Source organism: Gorilla gorilla, chromosome 18 (assembly GCF_029281585.2).
Source record: "Gorilla gorilla gorilla isolate KB3781 chromosome 18, NHGRI_mGorGor1-v2.1_pri, whole genome shotgun sequence".
Taxonomy (NCBI): Eukaryota; Metazoa; Chordata; class Mammalia; order Primates; family Hominidae; genus Gorilla; species Gorilla gorilla.
In genome coordinates, this window is record NC_073242.2 from 33,921,783 (window position 1) to 33,947,039 (window position 25,257).

Sequence of the window (25,257 nt, forward strand, 5' to 3'; positions counted from 1 at the left end):
CTGAACATTAGCATCCCTGAAAGCAATTTGGAAACAATGTCTGATGGCCATGGGCACATAAACACCCAAGCTCCATGTTACTTGGGCAGGATGATTCTGTGTGTGTGTGTTCAACACTGTCTCCCAAAGTTTCCCTGCAGCATGAAACTCCAGCCATGCATAGTGGTAGCTGGCATGATATCATACTCTTCTTAGCTGCTTTGCCTTCCTTATTGAACCTCCCACCCCCTCCCAGTATTCTCTTCATTTCTCACATCCTAATCTCAGAGCCTCTTTCTGGAGGAACCATAGTCAGACAGGTTTCTACCTGAAAATTTCAAACTCTATGCTACCAGAGGCCAGACAGGAAATAAAATTTAATAAATAGGGGAAGAATCGAATCTTCCATCCTTTCAATATTTGTGTCTTCTATGACCCTGATCAGCGTTCAAAACTAAAGTTCAAATCGCAGCAAGATTCTTGACCATTAAGGATAAATTTAGTTATGATGAGGAAACCTAGCAACAATAGATTTCTAAAGGCAAAAGGATGTGAACTAGGAGATGTGACACAAACTTACCAAAAAGGCTTCAAACACAAAGTCCCCTGGAAAATGTGTATATGTTGCTGTTAACTAGAAATTGCCTTTGCCAGAAACAACTTCCCATATATTCTAAGTATTAAAGACCTCATTCTCTATGCTAATATTGGTGTTCCCTGGTGAAAACACAAATTAGAATGCAGGGTTCTAGAAAGATACATGACAATCCCAACAGCCTCACATATAATCAGTTTTATTGCCAGGTAAGAAATTCATATTAATATAGTTAATACATATGTTTACAAATAAACATTCTTAGAAAACAAACAAATGTGTTTTTTTCTTCATTGTAGGAAGAATTATTCGTATCATAAACTCTGCAGTTGTTGACAAGTATTAACACAGGTTTACTTGCAGAACATATGGTTACTAAAATATTCGCACATAAAATATGCTCCATTTACACAAAAAACTGGGAAGAGTTAGATGGGGAGGCCAGGCGGAGCCCAAGGCAGATGGAGGCTGAGACACTGTGAAAGGGCAAAGGGAAGTCAGACTCTGGTCCCATTGGGTTGGAAATTGGGGGACAGCTAAAGGCAAAAAATAGGGGCTGATGTCAGGGCACGGAATTAGGAAGAGGACAGTCTGTCTGCTTTGTTCTGGTTTCTCTCTTCTAGGTCTCACTACCCTAGCTATAGGGTCCTTGTCTTGGTACATGGAAGTCACAGATAGTTCCATAGGTTGTCCCGTCTTTCTATATTGTGAGGTCTGTCTACCCTCCCAAGAGGAAGCCAAAATTGACAAATGGGATCTAATTAAACTAAAGAGCTTCTGCACAGCAAAAGAAACTACCATCAGAGTGAACAGGCAACCTACAAAATGGGAGAAAATTTTTGCAACCTACTCATCTGACAAAGGGCTAATATCCAGAATCTACAATGAACTCAAACAAATTTACAAGAAAAAAACAAACAACACCATCAAAAAGTGGGCGAAGGATATGAACAGACACTTCTCAAAAGAAGACATTTATGCAGTCAAAAGACACATGAAAAATGCTCATCATCACTGGCCATCAGAGAAATGCAAATCAAAACCACAATGAGATACCATCTCACACCAGTTAGAATGGCAATCATTAAAAAGTCAGGAAACAACAGGTGCTGGAGAGGATGTGGAGAAATAGGAACACTTTTACACTGCTGGTGGGACTGTAAACTAGTTCAACCATTGTGGAAGTCAGTGTGGCGATTCCTCAGGGATCTAGAACTAGAAACACCATTTGACCCAGCCATCCCATTACTGGGTATATACCCAAAGGACTATAAATCATGCTGCTATAAAGACACATGCACACGTATGTTTATTGCGGCACTATTCACAATAGCAAAGACTTGGAACCAACCCAAAAGTCCAACAAGGATAGACTGGATTAAGAAAATGTGGCACATATACACCATGGAATACTATGCAGCCATAAAAAATGATGAGTTCATGTCCTTTGTAGGGACATGGATGAAATTGGAAATCATCATTCTCAGTAAACTATCGCAAGGACAAAAAACCAAACACTGCATGTTCTCACTCATAGATGGGAATTGAACAATGAGAACACATGGACACAGGAAGGGGAACATCACACTCTGGGGACTGTTGTGGGGTGGGGGGAGGGGGGAGGGATAGCATTAGGAGATATACCTAATGCTAAATGACGAGTTAATGGGTGCAGCACACCAGCATGGCACGTGTATACATATGTAACTAACCTGAACATTGTGCACATGTACCCTAAAACTTAAAGTATAACAATAATAATAATAATAATAATAATAATAATACTCCATGGATACATTAAAAAAAAAAGAATAAAAAGACCTTCCCTCTCCAAACTTCCCTCTTCAGTTCATCTCCCAAAGCCAACTGGAAGATAATAAACTATGAAGCACTTCCTGAGCTTTCCATCCTAGACAGGACTACTTGGAAAGTACTTGTCTTTCTTGGGCCATCATTGTGGCTACATCTTAATGACCAGTCTGCGCCTTTGCTGCCAAAATTACAACTGCAGACCCCAAGGATCCCAGTTCAATTGATGAAGTTTATTCAAAGGAGAAGGAGCATGCAGAAGGAATACAATACTACAAATTTAGAGGCCAAGAAAGACTCTTAATCAGAGTTGAGATAAGGGTGGGACGAAGTGGACTGGGGGCAAAGAGCAACCATGAGGTAAAAGGGAGATAAGAATTATGGAAACTTTGAGCTGGAAAGAGCCTCACAGATAAGTCAACCCAGGGTTTTCTGAAGTGTGGGCTATGCACCCCTAGTGTATGCACAATGATCATAGGCAGTACATAGCTACAGCACTGTTCAACACTGAGTTGCATAGGAAATGATTCCCCTTTCATTTACTTTTTGGTCCATCTTATTAGTACAAAGAGAAAGTCTTCATTGGGTGCTGGTATTTTTAACAATTATTTAATACCTGATGATATCATTTTAAGAGAGAGAGAGAAACAGAGACAGAGAGATGGAGAGAGAAAGAAAGAACCCCAGGCTTTAGTTCAGACTCACAGACAACAGACTCCAGCTGGAATTTAATCATTGCTGCTTGTTTCCTTTGTACTTATTTTTATGTTTGCTTTCTATTTATGGCAACTGATTTTTTTAAAAATTTGTGATGAAGACAGGAAGTTTTCATTTTAAAAACAAAATGCATTAAAATGAATCAATTTAGATACAAATATTGTGAAGGTGATATACAGAGATGCCAAAGTGTGTTGCATGTACATAGCTCATTAACATCAAGGAAACTCTGACCATGCCCAGTGGTATTTACTTGACTCTGGGAAGCTCTGGGGTCTTCCCAAGGAGGCTGAGAAGGTGGGCACTAAATCTCTGACCCCTGCTTTGTACAGCACGGTACCTTTTTATACATGGAGATCTCCTATTATGCGTTCTTAGAAAGATCTCTTTTTTTTTTTTTTTTTTGAGACAGTCTCACTCCGTCACCCAGGCTAGAGGGCAGTGGTGTGGTCTCAGCTCACTGCAACCTCCCAAGTTTAAGCGATTCTCCTGCCTCAGCCTCTCGAGTAGTTGGGATTACAGGCACCCACCACCATGCCTGGCTAATGTTTGTATTTTTAGTAGAGACGGGGTTTCACCATGTTGACCAGGCTGATCTCAAACTCCTGACCTCAGATGATCCACCTGCCTCGGCCTCCCAAAGTGCTGGGATTTTAGGTGTGAGCCACTGCGCCTGGTCAAAAGATCTCATTTTTAAAAACAGGTAGAGGTTTTGCAGTTTCAAAAAGCTTGACCTACCCAAATTCCCCATGTTTCAGATGGGAGACTGAGGCCCAGAGGGATCGACTGCATTGTTGGTGTCCTCGTATCTGCTGGGAGTGAGAAGGAGAATAAATATCTGGTTTTGCTGATTTCGTGATGTCAGAGTGGAGAGACAGGTGAGGAAGAACCTTGCAGCTCAGGATTTCAGAAAATACTCTGAGTCTTGTTTGGCCAGACCATTTATAGCTTCTGACACCAGAGTTGCTGTGTGTCTGTTGAATGTTAATTAACTACCAAAGACCTTTAGGGGCTAGTTGAAAAACCTTCCACTTTAGATAAAAATCTCTTCTCTCTCAATCCACTTCTTTGGGCTTCCACAAAACAAACACAACTTGTAGGAAAACTGACTTTGTTGGGACCCCAAGGACTATGGATTATGAGAACCAACCAGAAAAACAACCTCAGGACATTCTGGAGGGGAGATGAACACATGAAGTATGTGGGGAGGTAATTTGGAGGGACCATGGGAATTACGGGACCAAGAAACATCTGACAGGTTTGAGAGGGCTAGAAATGGAAGGACTAATTTTGATAGTGTAGAGAGTAGGGAGGTCTTCGTTCTTGGGTACCCCTGACATTGTAGCAGCCCCTCAGAGGGTGTTATGGGGTGGGCTCACCTACAAAGGAAGGATGGAAACATCTTCTACTACTGCAGAAAAACAAGAGGAAGGAAGGCTAAAAGAACACAGGTTGCACTTGGGAAATAAGACTGTCATTAAACAACAGTAACACATTGAAGGCACCACCCACGCTTATGACATTTTCAGTCCAAAGCAGTTGAAGTTTGGCAGCGGCGGCGGCAACGCGCTGAAGGGAAAGGGATGTCAGGGACATACAGTTTATAGAGGACTTGTTTCTGTGGCTGTTTCAGGTCTTGGAGGCAAAACCCAGAAATCAGAGGCTTCTGGATCCTCATCTGATCTCCTGTGGACTTTTCCAACTGTGGATTTGTTGTTGTTAATGTCAACAACAAGTCTTCAAGATTTTTGAAAAAAAAAAAAAACACCTAATTTGCCGTTTTTATCTGTTTTGTAGTGGGCTTACATTTTAATCCTCTTTTTAAAAAGTTATTTGATACTCTCCGGACCCTCTCCGTAAAAGCCCATCCCTCCCATTTCCACGCTCATGGTCCTTATGGGAGTTCTCTAAAATGTTTTTTGTTTTTGTTTTTTTCCTTCCCATCATTGTCGGTGGGTCAGGATCTATTTACTTTTTGTGAGTTTGAGGGTGTGTTGGTTTTTGCTTTCAACATGGATGATATGAAAAGTACTATAAATAGAATGGTTGGGGTCCAGTTACTGTTTCATGCTCGTCAAAATTTTACGTCCACGTCACCACTTCTTGGAATTAGAAAAACGCTTCTAATGTGGGCAAATTCCTCCCAGAACAACTCCTCTTCCAGAATACACTCTTCTCTTGTGTCCTCCCTCATTCTCTACCCCCATTTCCACCCTGGCTTTCGAACCTAGAAACAGACAGCACGTGGCAAGTAGTGTATGTGCTCAAATGGACAATTTCTCTAAATTGTGCTACTTTTATATTTTGTCATCATGGATTTCAGTTTCAAGTTAGGAGGAAAAGAAAACTCAGCCCCACGGTTTGGGCATGTGAGTTGGCCATCTTGGGCCTGAAGTGGAAAGAGTGTGCCTCATTTTCCCCTTTGCTGTATTGCTGAATGTCCACGCTTCGGTCTTTCTCAGCTGCCCGCCGACACGTTACAGGCATGACCTAGGAAAAGCGCGACTCTGTGTCCCCAGTAGGTTTAGAGTTGGTTCTTGTTGAGAGTGAGTGTGTGGACGCATGTATTAGGGGAGGATGGGGAGGGTGTGGGCGGGGTTGTTTTTTGCCTCTCTCAGTTGAGTGTGGTCTCCAGGGTGCTCCCTGTGGTGAAAGCTCAGACAGTCACTTCTGTTTTGCTGTTGGTGATGAAGTATGGCTGTGGGGGTGGGTAGTGCTGGGGGCGAGTTCCCAAGGGGTCGCTGGAGCCTGTCTCGGCCGTGCCAAGCTTGCCCTTGTTGCTGTAAGCCTGCCGCCGGAGGGACTGCTCGTTGGGGTCCCAGCCCTTAAAGTTGGTGGTAGAGGTGTAGGCCAGGGGATGTGGGGGCATCTTGTTGATGCGGGACTTCTGTCCATTCTGCTTGGCAGGACCGTGCTCAGGGCTGAAGGCCCGGGGCTCGTCCTCCACTCTTACGGGGTGCAGAGGTAAGTTCCCCTTGGCAGCCAGCTCAGCCAGGTGCCGTCGCTTGGTGTAGAAGTCGTCATTGACCTTGTCAGCTACACATCGGAACAGGTGGATGAAGAAGGGGAAGAAAGAGAAGAGAGAGAGAGAGAGAGAGAGTTAGAGACTGGCATGTCAACCCAAGAACAGCATAAAAATGGGCCAACAGTCCAAACAAGACACACTAGAAACTCCACCTAGAACAAGACAGAGGGAAGGGCAGCACCATGCCCTTTTCACAAAGAGCAGGACCAAGAGGATTAAAGGCATCCCCAAGGGAACCTCTAGACCTCCGAAATAAACACTTCTCCCCCCACAGTCCCACCTACCATTCTGCCATCGTTGGTTTGCCTATGAAATTCGCGTGTTGTTTCTTTTTTATTAAAATGATATATTCTCATTAGAGAAAAGAGTGAACATGTTAAGTGATCTTCCTATCTATGACCTACCAATCAGGACAGCTGATAACAACTTTTGGGTGTATTCTCTTCTGGTATTTTTAATAAACAGAGCTTAATTTGGGATTTTTCTTCGCTGGTTTGTTTGCTTTTGTTTTTGCTTTTAGCAGTTAAACCAGACCTGTATTCACATTTCAACTGTGACACCTGCCAGCAGCTTAACCTTGACTAAATTACTTAACATTTGTCAGCATCAGCTTCTCCATAAGGAAAGCCATTACAATAAAAAAGTATACTTCATAGGTCTGTTTGGAGAGTTAAATGATATGATCTGTGTAAAGTGCTTAGATATTATCTACCACCATTATTATCATCATTATAAATAAGTTTGTTTCTATTTCTCAAGTAATGTTCTATCAAGCATTTCTTCATGTTGTTATAAATTATTAATAAACAGGATTTTCATGTGTACCTAGTATTTCATTGAGTGGAACTATCAAAATTAATTAATTCCCCTATTAATTAGTGTTCTAGTTGTGCCAATATTTTGCTATTACAAATAAAGTTGTATGTAATAGCAACTTTTCACTTAAACCTCTCTTTATATTTAGAATTTTGAATTTAGCATAATTCTAAAAATGTTTTCTTATTTATTTATTTATTATTATTTTTTCAGACAGGATCTTACTCTGCTGCCCAGGCTGGAGTGCAGTGGCACCATCATAGCTCACTGCAGCCTCTACCTCCTAGGCTCAGATGATTCTCCTGAGTAGCTGGGACCACAGGCAAGCATCACCACACTAGGCTAATTTTTGTATTTTTTTTGTATGTAGAAATGAGGTTTCACCATGTTGCCCAGGCTGGTCTTGAACTCCGGGGCTCAAGCAATCCTCCCACCTTGGCCTCCCAAAGTGCTTGGGATTACAGGTGTGAGCTACCGCACCAGGCCTGTTTTCTTAATTTACATCAGGGATTGGCAAACTATGGCCCACGGGGCCAAATCTGGCCACATCCTGATTTTGTAAACAAAGTTTTATTGGACAGAAAACCATGCCCATTCATTTATATATTATCCATAGCTGCTTTTGTTCTGCTGTGGTAGAATTGAGTGCTGGTTGAAACTCAGTTGACAGAAACTGTGAGACCTGAAGAGCCTGAGATATTTACTACCCAGTCCTTCTTAAAAAAGTTTGCTGACCTTTGATTTGGATTATAAAAAGTAGAATTATTTGGCCAAAGAGTATAAACATTGTTAAGGCTCTTGATACATATTGCCAACTATTCTACAAAAGAGTTTTACCAATTTCCACTCAATTTAACTACACTCTCTCTAGCATTGAAGGATTCCTTCCTTCCTTCCTTCTTCCTCTCTCTCTTCCTCCCTCCCTCTCTTCCTTCATTTTTACTTCTCTTTCTCTGTCTTTCTTTCTTTTGAGGACTAAGCTCTGATTTTTTCTCATCTTGCCCAGATTTCTATCTAAGGGGTCTGGGAGTCATATCCTACAAACCATAAATTCTCATCAGATGGGTTTTATTTAACGCTATATATCATGACTTACTTTCCTATCTGACTCTGACACAACATTACATGACAAAGAAGAAAGTCAAAATATTTTACCCCAAAACATGTTTTTTTGTTGTTCTTTGAAATGGCCCTGCAAAAAAAAAAGTTTTTTTGTGGGGTAAAACCTACATGTGTAAAGAAGCTCTATTAACATAGCTAGATTTTTTCTTCCAGGCCCTCCCAATCATAAAGAGATTAACTGAGAGTCTAGCACCTTTTAAAAGTCTAAATAGGAAACATTTGTCTTCTATTGTCTCTAAGGGCTGCCACTATAAGACTTCAAAAGAACCTTGGTCTCCACAGTCTTTTATCTTCACCTGAACATTCCCTTTCTATTGATCCCAGGTCTTTAGACTCAACCAATTGTCAACCAAGAAATGTTTACATTTACCTATAGCCTTGAAGCTCCCCACTCACCATCCCCTTCGAATTGTCCCATTTTTCTGGACCAAACCTATGTATTTCTCAAATGTATTTGATTGATGTCTCATACCTCCCTAAAATGTATAAAACCAAGCTGCAGACCAACCACCCTGGGCACATGTTCTCAGGACTCCTGAGGGCTGTGTCATGGGCCATGGTCACTCCTGTTTGGCTCAGAATAAATCTCTTCAAGTATTTGACAGAGTTTGACCTTTTTCATCGACACTTTCTTTTCTTTTCTTTTCTTTTAATTTTTTTATTATACTTTAAGTTCTGGGATACATGTGCAGAACGTGCAGGTTTGTTACATAGGTACACATGTGCCATGGTGGTTTGCTGACACTTTCTTTTCTTATTTGTATTTCATTTGACAATTTTATGAAATCTCCTTTTATTTTAATTTCTGAATTCTTTTATTATAAGATTATCTACACTTTTAAAATTAATTCATTAGCAATAAACTTTTGAACTTTCATCTCTCAGGAGACCAGAAGTATTTGCTCTTTCATCCACACATTGGGATCTCACAGTGTCACACATGTGAATTTACATAAAGGTTAAAGAATGCCTGCCTCCCTACTAGAATGTCCACCCCAGCAGGGCAGGAACCATGTCTGTTTCTGATTCTCCTTCATATCTTCAATATCTGATTCTCCTCCTTACAGGGCTCTATGCTTCTTTTCTCATTAGATCCTTTCAACAATGAAGGTAGAAAAGATGGGGACTATTTCTCCCGCTTGACAAATAAGGAAACTGTCAAGCTCTGGCATATAAAATAATTAAACTAAGGTTACCCAGAGCTAATGGCTGAGACAGAGTAGAACCTACATTCAATCAACATTATTTGAAAGGCCGCAGACAGAAACCCTTGGTTTCAGGACTGAAACAAAAATATGTCCCTGTTTCTGATGCTGTGTCTATGCTAGACATCATTCATTGATCACCGCACTCTTTCCTGGCTAGCGTGGCCTCCACTCGGACTACTGCCCAAGGAAACAACCCAGGAAGCCACATATTAACTTGCTATGTGTGATACAGTTTAAGTTGAGTTTATATTCCTTGTAATGCAAATAGCTCCGACTGATAAAGCCTTTCAAGAGAAACTTCCTCTTTAAATTCTAGGGCTACCTGAAGGTATGGAATGTCAAAGCCAAAAGGAATCTTGGAATCTGCTAAGGCTGTGAGGATCACACATTCCTGAAGTGTCATGAATTGTTTAAGGTAGCACAAGTTAATATTAGAGCTGGGACTAGAACCCATCTTCCTGCCTTTTGGAGGAAAGTTCTAGATTTCCAGTGCCATGAAACTTCAATAGAAGAATACTCAAAGTTTCCCCCTTCGACATCAAAATTTATATGTCATTACCTCCTGGATTCAACAGCATCTCTGGCCCAAGGTGGCCATGCCTGAACCCAGCAACATTACTCAGATCTGTTCTTCAGCCTCTTTCTTATCTCTCACATGGGAACCACCCACCCCTTAGCCACTTAAGCCAGAAACTTGGGAGCAATGGTTGACTTCACGCAGGACAACTGTCAGAGGCGTGTGAACCAGAGCAACCCCATCTTGAATAGCAGCTGGGTAAAATGAGGTTGAGACCTACTGGGCTGCATTCCCAGATGGTTAAGGCATTCTTAGTCACAGGATGAGACAAAAGCCTGGCACAAGTCATAAAGGCTTTGCTGAAAAAACAGGTTGCAGTAAAGAAGCTGACCAAAACCCACCAAAACCAAAATGGCCATGAGAGTGACCTCTGGTCATCCTCACTGCTACACTCCCACCAGCGCCATGACAGTTTACAAATGCCATGGCAATGTCAGGAAGTTACCCTATATGGTCGAAAAAGGGGAGGCATAAATAATCCACCCCTTCTTTAGCATATCATCAAGAAATAACCATAAAAATGAGTAACCAGCAGCCCTCAGGGCTGCTCTGTCTATGGAGTAGCCATTCTTTTATTCCTCTACTTCTTATTAAACTTAATTTCACTTTACTCTATGGACTCGCCCTGAATTCTTTCTTGCATGAGATCTAAGAACCCTCTCTTGGGGTCTAGGTCAGGACTCCTTTCCCATAACAAAGGTGGCCATGCCTGAACCCAGCAACATTACTCAGATCTGTTCTTCAGCCTCTTCCTTATCTCTCACATGGGACCACCCACCCTTTAGCCACTTAAGCCAGAAACTTGGGAGCAATGGTTGACTCCATTATCCTCTTCTCTTGCAGCACAACTGTCAAACCAACAAGTCCTTCCAGCCATATCTAATAAATATTTCTTTAACCTATTCCCTTTCTCCTACCCCCTTTGAACATTGTTCTCCTTCAGTAACCAAACTGGCCTCCTTGCCTTGTTTCACCTCCTCCAATCCTTTCTCCATGCTGCAGTCTTTGAGCTGTTTGTTCAATCATTTAGTCATTCATCAAACAGGTACCCACCATGTACTGGACACTTGAAATATGAAGGAGTAACAGTAAACCTGGTGCTAATGAAGGGGATAGACTCTGTTTCTGTTCCCCTCTGGTTTGGAGCCAGGTAAGGTGGAGACATGGTTCCTGCCCTGCTGGGGTGGACATTCTAGCAGGGAGGCAGGCATTCATCCAAACCAACCTGCCTTCTTTTCTGTCTCCTCTCTTTCCTTCTTCCACCAGCCGTGTTTGTTGAGGGCATAGTTTATTCCCTGAAAGGGCACACAAAGGGGCCTTGATCTGATCAGGAGGGAGATGGTGGTCAAATAATCCCCCAAATTACATAAAAGTATAACTATGGTAAGTGCTATGAAGGGGAGCTAACCAGTCATAGCAGTACTTATAATGAGGTCCCCTATCTGGTCTAAGAACCAGGTGTCTGAGCTGCAGAGTCTATCCCCTTCATCAGCACCAGGTTTACTGTTACTCATCTTGCAAGACTTAGCTGAGATATTGCCTCCCTCATTCCCTCAGACTTTCTCAGCCACCCCTGCTCTCTCCATCATAACACTGACTACGCTGTTTTATAATTTTCTGTGTTCACATCTGTTTCCCCACTAGACCACGAGTTCTTTGAGAGCAGAAATATCCTTCCATCTGGGTGGCTCAGTGGTTCTCAGTCCTGGCAGTACATGGAAATCACATGGGGGAGCTTTAAAAGTGTTCATACACCTGGACCCCTTCCCAAAACCATTTGATCAGAATTTCAGAGATTGTGGCCCAGACATATATTTTCTAAGTCCCTCAGGTGATTCTAATATGCAGCCAGGGTTGAGAACCACAGGGATAGCCTCTGCCGTTATCACAGTTCCAGCACATAGGGGTGTTTTTTGTTAGAGAACTAAAGGGAAGTATCACTTCACTCCTATTATGCCCAGCTGCCTCTCCCCTGAGGTCCCTCTCCCTTCTAGAAAGTCTGATAAGGTCAGATCTCTCCATAATAAGCTCCTCCCATGGCATTTATCATGACTGTCATTTTACACTTGTTTGTGCAGTTCATTCATTATCGTCCGTCTCACTCACTAGCGTTCCAAGACGAGGTATGACTTTTGGCCAGCATTATATAAGCAATGTCCAGCCTAGTTCCTGGCAGATATTAAGGACTCAGTCAAATTTTTTTTTGAGACAGTGTCTCGCTCTGTCACCCATTCTGGAGTGCGGTGGCACAGTCTTAGCTCACTAGAGCCTCTGCCTCCTGGGCTGAAATGATTCTCCTATCTCAGCCTCCCAAGGAGCTAGGATTCCAGGTATGTGACACCACTCCTGGCTGATTTTGGTATTTTCAGTAGAGAAGCATTTTTCCATGTTGGCCAGGCTGGCCTCAAACTCCTGACCTGAAGTGATCCACCCACCTTGGCCTCCCGAAGGGCTGGGATTACAGGTGTGAGCCACCACACCTGGCCTCAGTAAATATTTGATGAATGATGAGAGACGGAAGAGGGAGAAGATCAGGAAAAATAATAAGTACTAGGTTTAATACCTGGGGGATGAAATAATCTGTACAACAAACCCCCATGACACAAGTTTACCTATGTAACAAACCTGCACTTGTACTCCTGAACTTAAAAATTAAAAAAAAATATGAGCAAAATACAGTGAGAACATAGAGAATATAGGGCAAGAATAGGGGTGGAAGCTATCTTTCTCACTTTCCTCCCAGTAATCTTTCACTGAAAAATCTCACTCGCCCTCATTAAATGTCTTATAATGATCCAGCATCATTCTTTCCCATGTTCCTCTTTCCAGACATCAGACCAGTCTGAGGTCTGCTCTGAGCAAGGGATGCATTCAATGGTTCCTGTTTCTGAGAAGCAGACAAAATAAATTATGAATTAAGCATCCCAGCAGCTTCAATACGTGATGTCCCCTCAGAAAGTTCTAAAGAAAAGTAGATACAGAGGCATTCAAGTCTGTCCATATCCGTGCAGATGGGGGGAAAATCCCATTAAGAGGAAACACTGAGTCCCACATGGAGAATCCACACCATCCTCCTTACCTAACTCTGAGCTGGTTGCTTGGTGAACCTGGTATTGGGTACTCCCTGGGCACAGAAAGCGTTTGGTACTTGGGGCAAGAGTGGAGTGAACAAGAAAGTCTGCAGGCTCTGGAATGAGACAGATCTGAGTTTATGAGACCTTGGGAACACCACTTAACCATTTATGCCTGTTTCCTTCGGTGTGAAATGGGTATAATATTAACCACTCTTGGATTTAATGTGAGCAATGAATTGCATGAGATACACCTGCTACACAGCACAATTCCTGGAATGTAGTAAATGCTCAATACCTATATTTTATCTATTCCCTGCCTTAAGAAAGAAGCCCTGGATTAAACTTGACAGACATTGTTTGAACACTTACTCTATGGTAGGCAACTTACTAGGCACAAAGCAGGCATTCATCCAAACCAAGCTGCCTTTTTTCTGTCTCCCTTCTTTCCTTCTTCCACCCACCATGTTTGTTGAGTGCCTAGTTTACTCCATGAAAGGGCACACAAAGGGGACTTGATCTGATTAGGAGGGAGCTGGTGGTCAGGGAAGCTTTATTGTTTAAGGTAGCACAAGCTAACATTAGAGCTGGGATTTGAACCCATTTTCCTGCCTTTTAGAGGAAAGTTCAAGATTTCCAGTGCCATGAAACTTCAACAGAAAAATAATCTAAGATTTCCCTTTAGACTTCAAAATTTATATATCCAGTTACCTCCCTGACAGATTCAATAGCATCTCTGGCCCAAGGTTGTCATCCCTGAACCCAGCAACATTACTCAGATCTGTTCTTCAGCCTTTTCCTTACATCTCACGCGGGACCACTCACTCCTTAGCCACTTACGCCAGAAATTTGGGAGCAATGGTTGACTTCATTCTCCTCTTCTCTTGCAGCACAACTGTCAAACCAACAAGTCCTTCCAGCTATATCTAACAAATATTTCCTTAACCTATTCCCCTTCTCCTACCCCCTTTGAACATTGTTCTACTTCAGTAACCAAACTGGCCTCCTTGCCTTGTTTCACCTCCGGTAATCCATTCTCCATGCTGCAGTCTTCGAGCTGTTTGTTCAATCATTTAGTCATTCATCAAACAGGTACCCACCATATGCTGGACACTTGAAATATGAAAGACAATCAGAAACAGAAGCAGACATGGTTCCTGCCATCCTGGGATAAACATTCTACTAGAGAGGCAGGCATTCATCCTGCCTCTTGAGAAAGAACTCTTTAAGCTGAGATCAGAAGGTGAAGAGTAACAGAAAGAGCAACCCACGTGAGGAAATACGTGGCATATTCCAAGAATGACCAAAATACTTTGCAGCTCTTACCACCAAGAAGTGGAATCTATTTCCCCATGCCTTGAATATGTCCTGGCATTATGGTGAGCTTGGACCAGTAGATTCTAGCAACTTCTACTCTAAGGCTCTTGAAATCTGCCTCCATGTGAAGAAGGGAGCCCCTAGACTGCTGGAGGATGAGAAACCCATAGACCAGTTACCCCTGTTCAACACAACTAACCAACTGCTAACTGCAGTATGTTCAGTGAGGCCATCTTAGACCATCAGCCACCTAACAGCAGACCCAGATACCAAGAAAATCCAACTGAGAGGAGCCAATCCAGCCCAAACAAGAACTTCTCCATTGACCCAGAATCATGATCTCGATAAATGGTTGCTATGCTCAGCAACTAAGATTTGGAGTCATTTGTTATGCAGCAGTTGATAACTGATACATGACAGCATTTGCAAAACTTTGAGGTGAGAAGGAGCCGAGTAGCTTCAAGAACCTGAAAGGATATCTGAGTTGTAGATGAAGAAGGCAAGGGATCCTCAGGCCATCTAATGTCCTATAGGCAAGATTATATCATTCATGCCTATTCATTTAACTAACCATTCTCCCACCCTAGGACTCAGGTGTTCTCTTAGAGAAGCACAGTGAAGGCACTGAACTGGTGCCTGGTGCATGAAACTATCCTCCAAAGAGATATTTTCAAGATTATTTCAACAACAAGGAGGTGGTTAGAGGTTAGATGGATGAATCATTTCCATTACCTGGAAGTGCAGTTTTCATGAAACCCTGTTTTCATAATGTTTCTGTTCCCCTCTGGTTTGGAGCCAGGTGAGGGGAAAGAAATGCTTATCTAGCCACTCTTGGCTTTGTGCAGTGTAGTCCCTGTCTTAGTATATTAAAAAGCTACTTGCAAAAGAATAACAGATTCATTGAACAGTCTTGTAAGCCCCATTAATAAATGCATTAACCTAATCAGCCCCGGTACCTCGTGGGCAGATGGCTGACAAACCGACCAGGAAACAGATGTGTGAGCCTTTCAACAACACTGGCCCTCTCCTATTTGATTTTTCTTCATTTACAAAAGAAGAAGAAGAAAGGAAAAGGTGCTTTCCTTCTAATGAGCCTAATTGCCTTGAAGAAACTGGGGCTGTAAAATTAAACTATACCTTCCTCCATCTGTCTCTCTCTTAATTAGCAGCAGACACTTGTACAGGTGCGGGGCGGGATGGAGCCTGGCTTCCATGGAAAGGGAGAACGTCAAGGTAATAACCAGTTCCCAAAACAAGCTGCACATCTGAGGGTCTCAGCAGGCAGCCTCCCACCTACCTCCTTTCCTTGAGGCAAAGATATCTTAGGGAGGGGTTCCTACCACTCATTCTTGCTTGGTAATATTCCTGGGTCACAGGTGATGGATTTCACCTGGTAAGCAATGCCCCAACCAAAGCTTTCACATTTCCTCATCGGTTTCTGCCTTTCGCTCAAGGGTATGATAAAAGACAGCAAGTAATCTTCTCATTACACTTAAGAACAAAATCCAAATTCTTTGCAGTGGTCCCTGAGGTCTGTTTGACGTGAACTCTAGCTACTTATGCACCCTCCTCTGCTCCATACCCATTGTGAACACATCACAGTGTGTGTTTGTTTGTTAAAGCTGCCATCACAAAGTACCACAAACTTGATGGCTTAAAACAACAGAAATACATTCTCTTGCAGTTCCAAAGGCCAGAAGTTGGCCGGGCCATGCTCCCTCTGAAGGCTCCGCTAGAGGATCCATTCTTGCCTCTTCGAATTTCTGGTGGTTGCTGGCAATCCTTGGCATCTCTTGCCTTGTAAGCTACATCATTCCAATCTCTGCCTTGGACTTCACGTGGCCATTTTCCGTGTGTGTGTGTGTGTGTGTGTGTGTGTGTGTGTTTATGTGTCCAAATTTCTGCCTTCTAACAAGGATATCAGCGACAGGATTAGGGCCCACATTAATTCAATATATCCTCAACTCAATGACCTCTGCAAAGACTCTATTTCCATGTGCATTGCCAGCCTGAGGTTCTGAGTGGACAAGGATTTAGGGGGGTACTATTCCACTATACATGAGATTCCTTTCTGTTCCTGAACACGCCAAGCTTGTCACCATCTCAGGACCTTTGGACATCATCCCTGCTGTTTCCTCTGCCTAAATACTACTTCTTGTCATCTGGACCTGTGACCAAAGGCTACCTCCTGAAAAACCCTCCTAATACCCAAAGAAGACACCTCCACCAATGGCTCTGATGACCTATCCCTATTTTAATATGTTCATAGCTCATATTACTATATAAAGTTATCTTTTTTGGTTACTTGTGTATGCTCTGTCTCCCTTAACCAGAATATAAAGCTCCACTTAGGGCAGAGGTTGTGTCTGTTCTGCTCACTGCTGTATCCTCAACATCCAGCCCAGTGCCTGGTACACAGCAGGGGTGCAATAATATGCATGTGATGAAAGAAGGAAAGCACTGATGATATTCCAGTTCCAATGACAGTCCCTGAAATACGAGAAATGGGCAGGATGTTTCATCTCCTGGTCATTCAGTCTGTATCACCGAAGACTGAGTGATCTGTTCTTTACAGGGATTGAAGGGCTGGAGCTCGGGTTAAGTGCTTTTATGTCGCAGACAGGTGAACTAGGATCCATTTTCCTGTCTGAGAATTTGCAGAGACCTGGATACTCTTTAGCAGACCTAGCTCGGGGGAGGGAGGTAGAATAAAGTCAGGTGAAGAAGGCAGGGATTGATTAAAGAGACTGTTTGGGTATATCAGAAGTCTGAGTAGAGACAGGGACTTCCTCTCTATTTCCCCACTCTTGTCAATGGCAAACTGAGTAACTGCTCACCTTTCTTAAGTGTGTGTTCTATGCTACTGCCTTTACTAGGAATTTACATTTGCTATCCCCTTCAATACTCTCAACATCCTAATGAGGTAGGTGTTACCATTGGTTTTATTTTATAAGTGGGGAAACTGAGTCTCAGAGAGCTTTGGCTGTTTATCCAACAAATGGAGCTGAGACTTGAACCCAGGACACCTGGCTCCACTGCCTCAAGTTATGGCCATAACACTCAATATTTATGGAAGCTTTTGCCTGCAGTGTAGAATATTGCAATGTAGGCATTCTACGTTGCCTGCAATGGACAATGAATATTGCTCCTTTGACAATACTTATAAAGGGGAATTCCTCTGCACATGCCCTGTCTTGCCTGCTGCCATGTAAGGCATGCTTTTGCTCTTCCGTGGCCTTCCACCATGATTTTGAGGCCTCCCCAGCCATGTGGAACTGTGAGTCCATCAAACCTCTTTCCTTTATAAATTACCCAGTCTCAGGTACATCTTTATTCGCAGCATGAGAACAGACTGATACAAATGATGACAAAGAACCAACGTGTTGGTTTTGAATCCTACACTAGGCTCTTGAAAGCTATGGTAGAGCCCCCAGTCTTGAAAAACAAGACAATGAGATCTGGGAATGTTGAGAAGGAAAGAGGAGTTGATATGGCTGGGAGTTTGAAGGATTCAATGCACCAGTTTTATATGACAGATAACAAAGTTTGGAAATACGCACATCTCACTCTGTCACCCAGGCTGAAGTGCAGTGGCATGATCAGAGCTCACTACAGACTTGACCCTCCTGGGCTCAAGTGATCCTCCCACCTCAGCCTCCCGAGAATCTAGGACTATGGCCATGCACCACCATGCCTGGCTATTTTTGTTTTTATTTTTGTAGAGAAGGGGGTCTCACTATGTTGTCCAGGCTTGTCTCAAACTCCTGAGCTCAAGCAATCCTCCTGCCTCAGCCTCCCAAAGTACTGGGAATACAGGCATGAGCCACCGCACCCAGCCATGTCTGACTTTTGTGGCTACAAAATCTTCTTTACTATATGGAGGAAAGAGTATAAACTTTGACAGCAGATGGATCTGGGTTCAAATCTCTAAGCTTCACCTATAAAATTGAAACTAAAATAACCAGGCCTATGTGGCCTGGGGATGGAGAGTATTGAAGAGAATCGTGTAGAGGACATTGCATCCTGAAAAAAGGCCAATGTCATTGCCTCACAGCAGGTATTCAAAGGGTAGTAACTGCTATTTCTGTCGTCATCAGAAAATACAAAGATTATAAAATTAGGATAATGTTATACATACCTTGTGGATATATACCTTGTGGTATATATATAGATATATACCTTGTGGTATATATATAGATATGTACCTTGTGGTATATATATAGATATATACCTTGTGGTATATATATAGATATATACCTTGTGGTATATATATAGATATATACCTTGTGGAGTGCAGTGTAGAAGTAAACGAGACAAGGCTTGTAAAAACTCAGAACATTATACACAGTGCATGGTACATCTCCTGAAATGTACATTCCCATCAGAGAAGATGCTGTGGCTGCCTGCTTCTTATCTCCCAGATCAGATTTAGTCTGCCTTTTTTTTCTTGGACACTTGGTCTCTCAACTCAGAACTAGATTTACCAGCCTTCTTGGAAGCTACATTTGGCCATGAGACTGATATCGCACCAATGAAATAATAGCAAAAGTGATGTGTCCTATTTCTGCTTTACCTGACTTGCTTTAAAAAAAGAAATCCTTGTTCTGGGTCTCCTCTCTTCCCTCTTCCCCCAGGCCAGAATTACACAGTGACAGCAACTAACTATAACAATGCAGATGAGGACAAGATGGTAAGAGTCATAGTGCAACAAGGTTGGAGGAACCTGGGTCCTGGAGTGACCACTCGGAGTAGGGCTGCCCACCAACCTGGACTACTCTCCTTGCGTCATGATATGGTTTGGCTGTATCCCCACCCAAATCTCACCTTGAATTGTAATGATTCCCACGTGTCATGGGAGGGACCTGGTGGGAGGGACCTGGTGGGAGGTAACTGAATCATGGGGGTGGGTTTTTCCTGTGCTGTTCTTGTGATAGTGAATAAGTCTCACGAGATCTGATGGTTTTATAATGGGGAGTTCCCCTGCACACACTCTCTTGCCTGCTGCCATGTAAGATGTGTTTTGCTTCCCCTTGGCCTTCTACCATGATTGTGAGGCCTCCCCAGCCATGTGGAACTGTGAGTCCATTGAACCTCTTTCCTTTATAAACTACCCAGTCTCGGGTATGTCTTTATTAGCAGCATGGAAACAAACTAATACAGGTCTATCATATGAGACAGCTATATCCAAAATAGGCAAATATATAAAGACACAAAATAGGCAAGTCATTGCTTGAACCAGGGGTTAGCTGGGAGAGGACTGCTAAGACAGTAAGAGATGGAAAATGTCTACTAATGGTTATAGAGTTTCTTTCTGGGATGAGGAAAATGTTCTAATATTGACTGTAATGATGGTTGCACAATTCTGTGAACATTCTGAAAACCATTGGATTTTACACTTTAAATGGGTGAATTGTATGATAGGTGAATCATATCTCAATAAAGCTGTTTAAAAAAGAAATACTTCTTTCTCTTAAGCACTGTATTTGTGGGACCTTTTAGTACCATAAAACAGTATTTAACTTATATAGGACCGTTTTCTCGGTCTCTGCTTTCTTCTTCTTCACAAGCTGAATTAAAAAGTGATAGGGAAAGAGTTCATGTTGTTTAAAAAAAAAAAAAAAGTCCAGGTATTTCTCTCTTCTTTTGAACTACATGGTATAAAGTTGTGCAGATTCCAGAGGCTGTCTCAGCAGACAGAAACAAGAAAGGCAGGAAAAAAAAGCCTGAGTTTCCTAAGCAGGAGAGGACCAGGGAGTAGATGGAAGATTTGTCTTTATGGCGAATTAGTTGCACTTCACCTGCCTCCGGGCCTTGCTGCAGAGACACAAGTAGCGGAGGCTGCACATGAACCAGGTCCTAAAGAAGCACGGGGCATCTGGCCCTCCCCACAGGGCACCATATCTTTCCCAAAGCCATATTGCTCTAAGAGAGAAAACCGGAAAAGGCGTCCAGGAGCCTGGCCCTTTTTTAGTCTTAACCCTGAAGGCTCCCAACAGGTGGTGGTACTGTGATTTTTTTTTTTTTTCTAAAATCCCATATATAGGCAAACTATCAATCCAGAGTGAGGAGGGAGCCTTTGCTAGGGAGAATTCTAAAACAGCCCCTGGCTTGGGCTTTGCAACAAAGCTGTCCAGCCTGTACCATGGGCCCCCTTTGTTGTGGCTGCCAGGAGCCCTCTGAAACCTCAGGCCCTTTCTCTCTTCACTTAGGCAGTCCTGCTGTGCAGTCAACATCTTCTGAAAGGCTACCGGACAACAGTGGACAGGCTCATTCTCCAGCCATGGCTGAGCACAGATCCCCTCCCACCAATTCCCACACAGGGTTCTGGATGGAAATGCATCCACTCACTGCCTTCCTGTGCATTGCTGTAATAGATAGAGATTTTTTTTTCCAGAAATTCATTGCATGGTCTGTCTTCCAATCATCCTCCCAGCTGGTGAAATTTCATACAACTGGTGGTTTTCTAAATGAAGCAAATTAAGGGAAAGAATTCTAAGCCCTACTTGTCACCTTCCTCTTGGCTGTAGTTTCCTGGGACCATGTCAATATAGATAATTATGAGATTTGGGATCCTATGCTAGATTAATGCATGAATCAATTCTTTGACTTTCTCCATCTCTACACTCTGTTCCGTGTGACTAAGAGATGTTAGCAGACATGAGACATACAGGCATTTGGAGAAGTGCTTGCTGGTTTGAATTTCTCTCTTGCACCTCTCCCACCCTCATGAGACCATATCTGGGCTGCCTTATTTGAGGATGAGGCACATGGAGCAGAGTCAAGTCACCCAAGTCATTCCAGTTAAAACCAGCCTAGATCACCCAACATCCAGCCAACTCCCAGAGAGATGGGTGAAATCACCTGAGATAAGAAGAACCTCCCACATCAGCTGAAATCACTGGAATATAGACTCCTGATCTAAATAAATGCTGGTCTAAATACATTTTAAGCAATGAGATTTGAGGTTATTTGTTAGGCAGTGTTATTGCGGCAGTAGCTGACTGATAAAAATGCCAATCATTCACTCACCATACTTCCAAGAAGAGCCCCCAATTTTCAGGTGAGATGTATCTCTTTCCTATTCTTTTTTTCTTTTTCTGAGATGGAGTCTCACTCTGTCACCCAGGCTGGAGTGCAGTGGCATGATCTTGGCTCACTGCAACCTCCGCCTCCTGGGTTCAAGTGATTCTTCTGCCTCAGCCTCCTGAGTAGCTGAGATTACAGGCACCCACTATCATGCCCAGCTAATTTTTGTATTTTTGTAGAGACAATTTCACCATCTCTGTTGGCCAGGTTGGTCTTGAATTCCTGACCTCAGGTGATCTGTCCACCTCGGCCTCCCAAAGCCTCTCTCCTATTCTTAATCCATGTGGTTTGGATGTCATATCCCTCCACTTCCCCATGCCCCAGGCATTCTCCATTTCTTTGCCCTCCTCCTACAAATTTGTTCAGAGGTGGGCACATGACAAGGTAAGGTAATCAGAGCAAAACCTGGGATATTTACTTACAGAGGCTCAGGGGGCAAAAAAATTAATAGTCTCAAGCTTTCCATTTTTCAGGAGAGGAAATTTTAGCACCTGTTATATACCAAGCTCAAGACTGTCACATGGATAAACCAGTATTGGGTCTAGAATACAGGTTTCCAGACTTCCCTCTGGTTGATTCTCATTTCCCAGTACCTTTTCAGAAAAGACAAAATTTCCTTTGAACACTATGCCCAGTTTCATTTAATAATTTATTAACAAAATATATGTTGATTGCCTACTGTGTGTGCTGTGAGTGTCACGCAAGATGGCTTTGGAATGAACAGGATCTGGCTGGGTTAGTCTCGGAAGGACACACGGCCAAACTAGTCAAATGTTTATTGCAATCTTGATGCAAGAGCGTTTTCTACAAACCAGAGAACCCTCTCTGCGCATTCATTTCATGCCCTATGGGTTCCCAAGGAAGCTCATCAAAATCCCAGCACTTGCTGTGTGCTTTTCAAAGGGGACTGAACTCAGGAGCGAGTGGGATTTGATTTTTATTAAAAAACTTCACCTCACATCACCCTCCTGTCTTCCACCTGCTTTGCACCCGGCGGCTCATGACCAAACCAATAACCAAAATCAGGAAATTGCAAAAGCCCAAATTTCATGAAGTAATGTTTTAAAGCTGCCTTTAGACGGGTGTTCCCTCCCCTGGGATGGTCTATAGGATGCATGCACTCCAATGGAACTGTAACCCTATTGCACATTGTCTATTGTCTTGTGCCTCCTGCATGAGCATTTCTCATTGGGCTAAGTCAATTTTCTTAGAAGAAGGAAAGAACTAGCATGTACTGAGTATCTACTATGGGCTAGACACCGGTTTAGCGATTTTACATACATTGTCTCATTTAAACCCTCTTAAAGAGACATGGCAGGCAATATCATTCTTTCCACATGACAGATGAAGGAACTAAGGTCCAGAGATGTTAAATAATTTGGCTGACAAATTACTCTGTCACTGCCAATAAGTGGCAGAGCAAGAAACCAAACCCAAGACTATCCACTTTCAATGTTGTTACCGTCCAGCTGTGGCCCCAGCTCAAATCACCACTAAGAAAAGAGTTTTATTTCAGCAAACAGCAAAAATACATTGGGAAGAACGCCAGTATGTAAACTGATGCTGTGTCGCAAACTGCGATTGCATCTAGGGTGGGGGATTAGGAAAAGCTAGGTCTAAACTCTAATGTACATAAGAATCACCCAGGAGGTGCATTTTAAAAATGAATACTGGGACACAACACTCAGATGTTCTAATTCCTTAGCAGTGAGTGGGCCCGGGATCTACATTTGTAACAAGCATCTCCAGTGATTCTGGGTCAAGTCCTCAAGCCCCTCTTTGAGGTCTGGACCCTGGCCCTGTTGTGATGTAGTTTTCTTTTGCGGTTTTAGGAAACCCCAGTTTCCTCATGTATAAAAGCAGAAAAGCTAGGTGAAGTGTCTTTCCTTCCTTCTTTCTTTCCTTCCTTCCTTCCTACCTTCCTTCCCTCCCTCCCTCCCTCCCTTCCTTCCTTCTCTCTCAGGTTGGAGTGCAGTGGCATGTTCTTGGCTCACTGCAGCCTCTGCCTCCACGTTTCAAGCCATTCTCTTGCCTCAGCCTCCCAGGTAGCTGGGACTACAGGCACATGCCACTGTACCTGGCTAATTTTTCTATTTTTAGTAGAGATGAGGTTTCTCCATGTTAGCCAGGATGGTCTCGAACTCCTTACCTCAAGTGATCTGCTCACCTCGGCCTCCCAAAGTGCTGGGATTACAGGCATGAGCCACCACGCCTGGCCTAGTGAAGTGTATTTCCTTCTGAAAGATTCCATCAGGATGACTAAGAGCTATCTCCAAAGCAGAGATAAATGGAGACTTTGTGAGTACTGGCCTCTTTTACTCTTATTTAGCACCTATTATATACCAAGCCAAGCCCTGTGCAAAACCCACAGAGAGTACATTCTCTGATTTCCTCTATTGGAGCAATGGTAGAAATGGGAGCGTGGAGCACGTATGTAGCTTGGAAAGGGGGACGCAGGCTGATTCTAGTCAGAAGCAGAGAGATTACACTGCAGTCTATGCTGGCAGTTTCTCCTAATTTGATTGCGTTGCTGTAGCACTGGGCTTAAGTTTAAAGATTCTGTTTGCAAAATAAACAGATTTCCAAAGACACGGCTTCATCTTGGTGAAGACAGTCTGCTGGGCTTGAGATGGTGTCTTCCAGGGTGGATTTTATTTTAATTAATTAATTTATTTATTTATTTATTTATTTTGAGACGGAGTCTCGCTCTGTCACCCAGGCTGGGGTGCAGTGGCAAGATCTCTGCTCACTGCAAGCTCCACCTCCCGGGTTCGCGCCATTCTCCTGCCTCAGCCTCCAGAGTAGCTGGGACTACAGGTGCCCGACACCACTCCCTGCTATTTTTTTTTTTTTTTGTCTTTTTAGTAGAGATGGGGTTTCACTGTGTTAGCCAGGATGGTCTCGATCCTCTGACCTCGTTATCCGCCCACCTCGGCCTCCCAAAGTGCTGGGATTACAGGCGTGAGCCACCGCGCCCAGCCCAGGGTGGACTTTAAACAGGTGTGACAGGTGGGTGGATTTTGAAATGGTGTGACAGTTGTTTCCAAGGCTGGGCGTGGGTGGATCAATAGCAGTGACCACTAGGGGGCAACTTGCATGGGAAGCCCTAGGTGGTGAAAAATAAATCGTACCAACTAGCATGATGTTTATCATTTCCTGTCCTGGCAGACACACTCCAAAGGGAGTCATTATCAATGCAGGTGGCAGTAAGAAACTTGTATCTTCAAGGACCTTGTCCTTTCTCCTTGACAGCTACCTCTTCCTTTTCCCATCTCCCCCACTGCTCCCCAGTGACATCTGCACCTCTACCTACTTCGCTGCCCATGCCCTATGTTCCCAAAGTAGGTTCCCAGCAACATTCATGCCACTGAATGTTAAGATGTTCATCGGTCTTCCTTAAGAGCAAAGAGATCAGATGTCAAAAGTGTTTGGGAAATGGTGGGTTAAAAAGAGTTCACCAGTTTTTATTACCACAAGGCTTTTCAGAGCCTTTAATTTGCTCATCTGATAATAACAGTACTACTAATACCAGTAATAACCTGCATGCATTTATTACTTTCCATATGCCAGGTACTACGACATGTGTTTTAAACACCTTATCTCACAACGACCTGGGAGGTAGGTGATATGATGGTCTCCATTTTGCAGATCAGAAAATAGGGGATCAGAGAGGTTGAAGATAACAAGACTAGCAAATGATGGTGCCTGTATTGGAACCCATATATGTCTGAGTCTAAGCCCATCATATCCAACGTGTCTCTTTTTTTTTTTTTGACAGAGTCTCGCTCTGCCGCCCAGGCTGGAGTGCAGTGGCGTGATCTTGGCTCACTGCAAACTCCATCTCCCGGATTCAAGCGATTCTCTTGCCTCAGCCTCCTGAGTAGCTGGGACTACAGGCATGTGCCACCACGCCTGGCTAATTTTGGTATTTTTAG

General features: G+C 43.1%; 1 protein-coding gene across 1 annotated transcript in view; it reads right to left on the reverse strand.

The window, feature by feature from the left end:
- Positions 1 to 4,552: 4,552 nt before the first annotated feature.
- Positions 4,553 to 25,257, reverse strand: part of SHISA9 (shisa family member 9) — a 336,834-nt gene continuing 316,129 nt past the window's right edge. The window contains exon 4 of the mRNA XM_019011378.4: positions 4,553 to 6,136. Coding sequence (XP_018866923.3) covers positions 5,757 to 6,136 — 380 coding nt within the window. The 3' untranslated portion in view covers positions 4,553 to 5,756. The remainder of the gene's footprint in view (positions 6,137 to 25,257) is intronic.